This window comes from Brassica oleracea, chromosome C7, assembly GCF_000695525.1.
Source record: "Brassica oleracea var. oleracea cultivar TO1000 chromosome C7, BOL, whole genome shotgun sequence".
Lineage (NCBI taxonomy): Eukaryota > Viridiplantae > Streptophyta > Magnoliopsida > Brassicales > Brassicaceae > Brassica > Brassica oleracea.
Genome location: NC_027754.1, coordinates 40,386,553 through 40,396,924, shown reverse-complemented (window position 1 = coordinate 40,396,924; position 10,372 = coordinate 40,386,553). Strand labels below are relative to the sequence as shown.

The 10,372-nt window shown below is 35.9% G+C and overlaps 2 protein-coding genes across 2 annotated transcripts; one reads left to right on the top strand and one right to left on the bottom strand.

Moving 5' to 3' along the window:
• The first annotated feature begins 414 nt into the window (after positions 1-414).
• Positions 415-4,574, top strand: LOC106303292 (pentatricopeptide repeat-containing protein At1g10270-like). The gene is made up of 2 exons (XM_013739604.1): positions 415-492; positions 3,549-4,574. The coding sequence occupies exons 1-2, from the start codon at positions 415-417 to the stop codon at positions 4,572-4,574; spliced, it is 1,104 nt and encodes a 367-aa protein (XP_013595058.1).
• Positions 4,575-4,927: 353 nt separating this feature from the next.
• Positions 4,928-9,393, bottom strand: LOC106304944 (cationic amino acid transporter 6, chloroplastic-like). The gene is made up of 5 exons (XM_013741324.1): positions 9,011-9,393; positions 7,431-7,653; positions 6,557-6,890; positions 5,807-6,035; positions 4,928-5,590 (listed from the first exon to the last, which is right to left on the bottom strand). Exons 1-5 carry the CDS (start codon positions 9,360-9,362, stop codon positions 4,989-4,991), a joined length of 1,740 nt encoding a protein of 579 aa, XP_013596778.1. The 5' UTR covers positions 9,363-9,393; the 3' UTR covers positions 4,928-4,988.
• Positions 9,394-10,372: the final 979 nt, after the last annotated feature.

The window sequence follows — 10,372 nt, the reverse complement described above, 5'->3', positions numbered from 1 at the left end:
TTTAGTGTGCATCAAGTGACGGGAAGGTACTTGGATGTCAATCCTCCCCCTCTCCTTGCTCTGTAAAGAGGTGTGGATTTGCTCAACATTGGAGATCTAAACTTGATTCAAATCCAGGGTCTCAAAAACAGTGTTCAGACACTCATCAACACTATCGATGCAAGACTTGTCCCTGCAGATGTTTGATGTTTCCTTCGGACCTTGTAATAAAAGAAAAATGACTTTTTTCTAAGATCTGTTGAGGTTACTTTTGTAATGGCTCATATAAATCTTTATTTATGTTTTCAATTGAATTATTTTTTCTTGAATCCAATATCACTTCCTTAATTTTACTATTAAATGAAGTAGAGGAACATGATAAGTTAGATGAGCCAAGCACCCACCAAGAGCATGACTTATGGCCGGTGAATATTGATGCATTTGGCTGCCATGCAGAAAAGAGATAATGAGTGGCATATAGGGATGAAGGATGACTTTAACTCTTTCCCAAAGGTAACGGCATTCGTGGTTGTCTCACATGTATAGAGAACAGTAAGAGTTTAGTTTAGACAACGTTTTTGTTTCGAGATTTTGTATGATATACTTAATAACTAATTCAACATGCTCGCACGTTGAAATTTTGTTTCTGCGGATGTTTTAGAGACTTAAATTTTCCATGTTTCAGAGCTTTGATTGGAAAGTTTCACAAGTTTCTAGAGTTCACAACTATTCTCGGTAAGAATCATTAAGTTTTATTTTTGTTGTGATTCTGAGAATCGTGAATGGTAATAAGTAAATTTTGGATATGAATCCATATTATATCACCTTAGAAACATGATTCATTATAAAATAATATCTCCTTTGTCTCAGCGTTTTGATCAGAAACATTTCAGGAGACTCGAAACTTTCAAAAGCTCAATGCTCTAATTGGTAAGACATAATTGTATTACTTTGTGATTCTGAGAATTTCTAATGGTGATAAGTAAATATGGAGATGAATTCATATCTTATCATCTGAGAAACATGATTCATTATAAAATAATCTCTCCTTTGTCTCAGCGCTTTGATCAGAAACATTTCAGGAGACTCAGAACTTTCAAAAGCTCAACGCTCTGATCGGTAAGACATAATTGTATTACTTTGTGATTCTGAGAATCTCTAATGGTGATAAGTATATTTGGGTGCATATATATCATCTGAGAAACATGACTCATGATAAAATAATCTCTCCTTTGTCTCAGCGCTTTAATCAGAAACATTTCAGGATATTCAGAACTTTCAAAAGCTCAACCCTCTAAGCGGTAAGACATAATTGTATGTGATTCTGATGATCTCTAATGGTGATAAGTAGATTTGGATGCATATGTATCATCTGAGAACATGATTCATGATAAAATTGTATCCCCTCTGTCCCAGCGCTTTGATCAGAAACATTTTAGTAGCTTCAGAACTTTCAAAAGCTCAACACTCTAATTGGTAAGACAGAATTGTGTTACTTTGATTGAATTAGAAAGATTATTTGAATTGAATTTATAAACAAGTATGACTTTTCCAACTCATGGCTTTGATTGGAAACGTTTTACAAGTTTCCAGAGTTCACAGCTATTCTCGTTAAGGACCTTTAAGTTTTGTTTTGAGCAATTTCCGTTGTGATTCTATTATGAGTTTAGGATAATTACCAAACTGTTTTGGATATATCCAAATTTGGTTAGGATAGTTTCATGAATACCTGAAACTGTGAAATTCTTCAATGAGTGCTATTACTCCAACAAGGCAGGTTTGGGAGTATGGAATGCCTTTATAATAAGTTTAGCCCACGCTCAAGAGCTCACCATGTTTGAGAATGTACCTAAACCTTTAACTGTGTTTGAGGATATGCCTAGTACGATGGTGAAGACTCATGCGATGTATTGGAATGCAATGGTCGCTTGTTCTCAAGCTGGAGAAACTAGATAGCTCAATATCTTCTTGGTAAAAGTCTTCAAGTTTCTAGCTGTTGAGCCATCGATTGAGATCACATTATGCTATATAGATGGTTTGGCAAGAAATGGGCAGGTTAAAAAGGATTTTACTGAGGTGAAATGTATGATCTACAAATCCAACCAGGAGATCGTTGTGAGCATCTTTGCCGTTACAGAATGCACCCAAATGCACCCAACACCTGTTATCTTCGCTAATGAGGTTTTGAGCTATGTTGAATCACATGGAGTTGTTTTCTACATTGACAAATCAACATATAGGCAACTTGCCGAAGATGGTGCTACCTTAAATCTGAATGCAAGATTAATAAGTGAAGGAGTAAAGGATCGTCAGCCATAGAGAGTCACATGCATTGAAAAAAAAATTGTGAACAAATATTGTCTTTTTTGTTTTTGTGAACAAAATTGTTTGATTTTGTTGTTTCCTTTTGATATGATTGTTATGTTAAAAGTGGGCTCAACCTAACATGATTAACCCTAATCCTATATCAAAGTAAAAGTTAACTTATGTAAACCCCACCAACTATGTAAACCTAAACTATGTTTTTCTATTCAATTTCACAAATCTACTTAAATATATTACTTGCGATTAACTAACTCCTTAAAAGATCCCTGGATTTCCTGTAATCTGCAATAAATTGCATAATCTGGGATTCGAATCCCAGACCTGGGTGTAAAAACCTTTAAACCTTAACCAATAGGCTACAGTACTTCCACAATTAAATGTGGGTTTATATCGCTGGTGGGGTTTAAAGAAGCCAACCCAAATTTTTAACCCCAGACATTTGATACAAGGCTAAAATGTGTCTAAACATTATAAGCCCATGAATTGATAGGGTTAAGTTTTAGCCCATTGAATTTACTTTATACTATTTTTATACAATACTTAACTATATATATTAAAATTTGTTCGGTTATATTTTTTCATCAACTTGCATAATCAAGTTTTCACGTCAAAACAACAAAACTTAGTTTTTATTTCACAAAACAGCAAAACAAATATTTCTGCAAAAAAAACAAACAAGTCTTTCTACAAAATCGAGTTTTCTTGCCAAAACCGTAAAATCGAATTATCTTGCCAAAAGCTCAAAATCAATTTTTCCTGCCAAAATTGCAAAATCGAGTTTTTCGCCAAAACGACAAAATTGAGTTTTCTGCCAAAACCAGAGAAAACCTAATTCAGTTTTCCATCAAAACCACAAGATTGAGTTTTGCTGCTAAAACTGCAAAATCAAGTTTTTCCGTCAAAATTGTGAAATCATGTTTTTCCGCCAAAATCGAAAAAACAAGTTTTTTTACTTTCCCGCCAAAAGTCAAGCTTTCACGGCAAAAAAAAAAAATAATTTTTCCATCAAAACAAATTTTCCGCCAAAACAAACAAAAATGAATTTTCTATAAAATCGGATTTTGCCGACAAAATCACAAAATTATGTTTTCTACCAAAATCGCAAAACTAATTTTTTTGGCAAAAACTGCAAAATCTTGTTTTTTCTTGACGTCAAGCAGCAGCTGCACCAATGTTCGCTGTCCATTATCGATGCTTGGTCATCGAGTCCACTTCCTGATCAACGAAGTTTCTGACCTCGACAGTGCAGCCAATCACGCTCGTTTAGCTGTGAGGAAGAGGTTGAACCCCGAAAAGGCCCTCTTTACCTGCAATGCAATGCTGCTGGTCGGTCAGGCGACGCCTTTGATCTGTTCGATTTTTATTTCAACGAGTCCAAGATTAAGCCTGACATCGCTGCCTGCAATCTCATCATCAAATCCCACTGCGAGGAAGGCCGCCTTGACAACGCTCTTCGACTGTACAACCACCTCTTGCGCCACCCTCCTTCCCCGAACCACAAGACATACGACCTTTTGACCAAAGCCCTGGTCGATGCAGGAATGATGGACCAGGCTCTGGAACTTTTGTTGAGAGGAAGGGCTGAGTTATTCAATTTCCAACAGCCAGGCATGTACATGAACCTCATTGGTGGCTTCTTGCAACAAGGGAATCTTGACATGGCGTATCAGCTCGGGGACGACTTTAAGACGTGTTCCATACGCAACAAAATCACAGTACTGAACTCAGTATTCGTAGAGTATTTGTTCAAGCAAGGCAATGATGAGAAGGCTATGGAGCTGTACAGGAACTCTTTAAACAACGACGGCTTCACAGCAAACGGACACGTGGGCCATCCTTATTTGGAAGTGTTGCTCAAGTACGGCAAGAAAACCCAAGCCTGGGCATTATTCGAATATATGCTTGACAATTACGACGAATGCATTGGGTTAGGCGACGAGACTGTTAATTTGATGCTGAACGAGTGTATCAAGGAGGGGAAGTTTAGCGATGCAGTCAACATCTTGGCCAAGTCCAAGGCAAAATTAAAATACTTTCCTGTGGGAGCTTACAGGAACCTTATTACAAAGTTGTGTCATAATGCGAGGTTGTCCGAGGCTGAGAGTGTGTTTGATGAATGGTTGAAACAAGAATTTACGAAACCAGATGATGCAACTTACACATCATTGATTCATGCATATATTAAGGCTGAAAGAGTTGAGGATGCCATTGAAACAGTAAACCAGTTGATGGCTGCTAAACTCCGCAGGGTTACTAACATGTGTCTCTAATTACTTTCTTTTGCTTTTTTATTGATTCTTTTATCGGTTTCATTAATTATGTAGTTAAGACTTTGATCAGTTTGTGGAAAAGCGAAATATAATAAAACCATTTTCAATTATGCATTCCAGATAATTATATATTTCAGGTGGGAGGAGGTCAAATGAAGCCTGTGTTCAGAAAGAAATTAACATACAAAATCATAGTGAAGGAGTTAAAAGTTTTAAAAGTTTTGTTTTCCTCATTTGTAACCAAATAAATAACTAAAGAGGAATGGTAATAAAGATTTTGATGTTTATGGGAAGATCATAAATCACTTGAAATCATTTGAATTGTTTCGTAAATCCACATAAATTTCGCGTCAACTATATCGATTTTCTTAACTCAACACACGGAAAAAAAACTAATAATCTAAATATACACTTTTAAGGAATTGCCATTTGAACGTTGTCCAACTTATCCGGTTGCACCCTCGTGCTAGTCACATGAATTTCAACAACATCTACTCTACCCATCTCTTCCGCCTCATAAGTCCTATGAACGCCATACAGCACATAGAACATCGTTACAAGGCACGTCCAAATCGCAAACCTCTGAAACGACAGCGTTTTCAGTGTTGTCGTTAGAAAAACGTTAAGGAACACTGAAGCTGCTGCCGGCCACGGCATGAACGGTACCGACCATTTGGAGGGACAGGATGGTGTCAGAAGATTCTTATTAGTCGTAGACGAGATCGACCACGTGTGGTATTGGAAAAGCGCAGTTACCGCTATTGTGATCACGATAAATAGCGTCAGGCCCCACCACGGTTTGTTTAGTTTCCACCAGAGGGAGAACGCTAGCGAGAAAAAAGAGAGGAGGGCAAGGAACGAGAGTGTGCGAAAGGGTGCGTTTTGGCCTGTTAAGGTGTATTTGCGATAGATAAGAGCGTTTGCGACTAGGTAGAAAACACAGAGTGTTCCGAGTGAAATCAGCTCCATCACTATTTCTAGATCGGTGAATAACGCAATTGTTGCTGTGCATATACCTGAAATCACACACGCATTATAAAAACTATAGTGTTAAATGGAATATTAAGATTTTATAGTTATTTACATTAGTTATATATTTTCACAATGTTACGATAAATATACTTATTTTTACTATTTTATATTAATGTATGTAATGAGTCTACATTTCATAGTGGTATCAATCAAACTCATCATAGTTTTTAAAGTTAAGGAATTGGTTAAAATGATATTACCGAGAAAGAGTGTAGCGTTCAAGGGAGTTCCTGTAGAAGGATGAACCTTGGCGAGCCATGAAGGGACCAGTCTGGCTCTTCCGATCACACAGAGATATCTCGCTTGCCCTAACATCGCCACCAAAAGCGATGCCACGATTCCTAGACTGGCACCTGCACCAACCACGTTCCCTGCCCAACCCCACCCGATCCTCCGAAAAGCAACCGCGTACGACGCGCTCTTTGATATCTACAACATTATTTTTCATGTTAAAGGATTAGGTTAACACTTGTTTTTCATGATAACTGATGTCAATGACAAACGTTTTTTTTTTCTCTTTCAAGAGTCAGTGGGTTATTGGAGTAATGTTTAATTTGTACCAAATGATGTTTTTTTTTTTTTTTGACAACAACCAAATGATGTTAATTAAAGAAAAATTAAAATTAGTTACATATTTTCAGTCAAAATAAGCAAAATAAAATTTTGAAGTTGATGCCCATATTCCTTTAGAAACTAAATACATTTAATATAATATATATTCATTAAACAATTTATACAAGCCAACAAATTTTCCTACGTATCAAAGATTCAAAATATTGGTAAAAGAAATTATCTGTCTCCAAAATAACTTAATTAGCTAATTCGTGCATGTTATCACATTCAGAAATGGATGTGAAGTTATTAGAAAAATCTTCTTTTTTTTTAATTGAATGAAAAATTAATTATTAAAAAAATCTTCACAAAATAAGTTTAGAATTTAGACATTATACCTCATTGTACGGAACCATGACGCAGAGTACGAGAGACATGAGGCAATAGAGGACGGAGACGACGGAGACGGAGCCAATGATTCCGACGGGGAGACTGAAGGAAGGGTTTTGGATCTCTTCAGCAAGAGTGGAAACGGTGTCGTACCCGATGTAGCTGAAGTACACGACGGCAGCTCCGTTAACCACTCCGCGAGCACCGTAGGGAGTAAGGCCTCGAGGCTCCACCAGCGCCTTGACTCCGTCACCGTGACAGAATCCGGCGATTATTACAAACCCGAAGAATATTACGTGGAACACCGTCATCACTAGGTTCAGCATGGAGCTTTCCTTCGTGCTAAGATAATTTTTTTTTAAAACAATCAATTTGTATTATTAAGTTATATGTATCATAAAAAAACAAGAGCATCAAAGATTGGTATGGTATAGAAAACTAGTAGAAATTTAATGAATATCTCAGTAATCAAAAAGATAGGAGGGAATACCGGCTAGAAATTCTGATGACCTATGTTTATTTCTAAGTGGTTCAAATTTAATTTTCTTTAAAATATTAAAACTTAATGAAGTAATTTAATAGTATTAAAATATTCAAATTAATTAGTTAATAATTTATTTGAAGAACAAGAGTTTTTGATGCTTGCAAAAAAATTAACCTATTTCCCATTTCCGAAACTAATCTTAACACCATTGTTGGTCAAAAGATGAGTCTCCGGGAACTGCTGAAATATTTAACAATTATTTGAAAATATTTTATGAAAACTTACGTGGATGATTTAGTTACTTTTCCTTGGTTAATATAAGTACCTACGTCTTGCACAAAAATTATGCTCGTACCTATGACAAAGGCAAAGAGTGAGGAGAAGAACAAGTACCGTACCTATGACAAAGGCAAAGAGTGAGGAGAAGAACAAGTACGACCGCAGGAAAATCAAGTTCATTGTAACCTTTCGCGAGACCAATTACTTTAACTCTCCAAGCGTTTGGATCAGAAACGCCAATCGCAGTACACATATACTCCGTAAAGCTTCTAGCAACCGCCGCGTTGGACAAAACATACTCCAATAGTATGTTGACTCCTCCAAAATACCCGATGAACTCACCTGGCCCAAGTGTATAGATATATTTATTAAAGTTCTTAGGCTATCCAATTAGACCATGATTAACGCTGAAACCCAAATGGGTTTTTTAATTTTTTTTTGTCTGAATTAAAAAAAAAAAAATTAACCAATCGCGGGCCACTACGTGTCAGTGGAGCCTGCAAACAGTGCAAAAAACCAGTCAACAGCGATCCTTATTCTGGCTTTTCTGCAACCCGTTTTTTTTCTTTTTGTGGCCTCCCCCTTAAAAACCCATTAAAAACTATTTTCTCTCCTCCGATAATTCTGCCCTTAGGGCATCTTCATTAGTGAACCCTATGGAAGGGGTTCACAAAGTATTTTTTATTATTTTTTTTTCTGTTTGATTTTTGTTTTAAAAAAAAATTAATTAATCAGACCAATCGCGGGCCGCCACGTGCCGTGGGACCCGCGTTACAGTGATGACCCGGATTCAGTGCAGTGACCCTGCAGGAGACAGGTTCATGCAGATGCCCTTAGAAGTCTCTCAAAAAGAGTCTCATCTCAAAAATAATAATATTTTAATAAGTTATTTTTTATTTTAATTTTTAAATGTGAAAATCTTTCAAATGATGTGTGTTTTAAACTTCCGAGAGACATCCTTATAATTATATTTTTGGTCTCAACATGGATGCCTTTATCCTCAATATAAATATATACTCTTTTTCAAGAAAATTAAAAACGGCTTACTCTTAAATGTAAAATGGAAAACGTAAAAATACATTTTCCTTCAAAATAAGTAATTTTGCATTTGAGCGAGGAACTACTATATTAAATATTAACAAAAAGAAAACCATAAATATAAAAAATAAAAGGAAAAGTGAACTCTTGAAGGGTCAGTACTTTTCTTCTGACAAAGATAGCGTATGAGGATGAACAGAAAGGAATCTCGAATTCATGTACATATTCTCTAGATCTCTCTGACTGCGACAGCTGACAACTACTAGTATTATTTACGTGCCTTTTTCTTTTCATAAAAATAATAATCTTTGTATAAGTAAAAAATGTGTTGGGAAAACAAACAAAAAAACCTCACCAAATGATGCAAATTTAAAAACAAAAGAACAAAATTTCATTAAAAATTAGCCTCTACGTACTTAACAGGATATTAATTAAACTTGAACACTGCGTTATTTACCAAATTATTATTTATTAGGTTAAAAAAACTATTTAAAAGGAAAAAAAATCTTAGCTACTTCAAAGTTGAAACCAAAATAAAGTAACTTAACTTACCATGTTTCTAGTTTTTTTTTTTTGCTTTTTAACGCCTTAGTCTTAAATTTTTTTTATTATAAACCAAAACATCAAAAAAAGAGAACGAAACAAGCAAATGTTTGTGTACCGAAAGTGACTCGGAGATAACTAAAAGCTCCACCAGCGACAGGGACGTTAACTGAGAACTCGGTGTAGCAGAGTGAGGACAAAACTGCCGAGAAACCAGCGATCATGTAGGAAATGAATACTGCCGGGCCAGAGATGTCACGTGCGACGGGTCCGGTGGTCACGAAGACACCGACTCCGAGCATTCCGCCGACGCCGAGAGAGACGAGGTCGAACCACCGGAGCTTGCGCTTCATGTCGGCGCCTGAACGGAGTCGGACTTGGTTGACCTCTTGGTCGGGAGTCCACGTGGCGAGCATCCTGGACTTGAGCCTGTGTGGTGTTTGTGAGAGGCTGTGAAAGTACTTTGACATCCTCTGTACTTTGCTCTCTCGTTCGTATGATCGTAGAAAAGTAAGGTCGTTTGTTTAGCTTGACGACCGGGTATATATATAATAGAACCTACAAGGAAGATTAGTATGGATTTTGATTTAAATCTTCTTATTATATAACTTTTTCATGTCCTAGTCCATTACTTTGTAAGAGATTCTAGTTATTATCAGCATAATATACATGATCGGTATTTCCCGTTAGCTTACACATTATTTTAGTTGGCTTTTCTTGTTGCTCAAAAGAAAATTGGCCTTTTCTAATGAATTTTGACGGACTAGTACATCGAGTTTCATCAACGTTTGCATTTAAATGTGGTGGCCAGCTAGGAACAAAATAATCATCTTTTCGTTTCTAATAAAAACGTTAGAAAAAAAATCACTAGATGAGTGCTCTGTGTTTCTTCATGCATAATTTCATAGCATTTAAAAAAAAAAAATTCATAGCATTTTCGGTTTATCCCTATGAATTTAACTATTTGAGTTTAAATAAATGAAATAGTAAATTAATAATTAAGTATAAAATTAAGTATATTAGGTGTCGTAATTTTTAATATGTACACAAATTTAACCCACTAATAACATGATTATTGGGAGGTTCTTATGGTGAGGTTCTTAGTGGAATATAAGAACTCGTCTCTTAACTTTTAACTAAAAAAACTAAGAACCGGTTTTTAAATAAGAGTTTTAAGAGACGGTTCTTATCGTTTTTAGTTAAAAGTTAGAGACGGATTCTTATATTCCGCTAAAAATCTCACCTTAAGAACTTTCTAATAATCATGCTCTAACTTCGTTGGAGCTTTTTTACTCGGAATTAAATTTTGGCGAATTTTAAATAAAACTATAGAAAATAGGATAAATAGACACGTTTATAGGACGCCAAAACTGATCGTGATCATTGTGATTCGGAAAAATCTATGTGGGTGTGTACTGCCGACCTTATTATAAGCTTTATTGATGAAGTACTTGTATGTCCTTTTTCGCTAGTTACATAC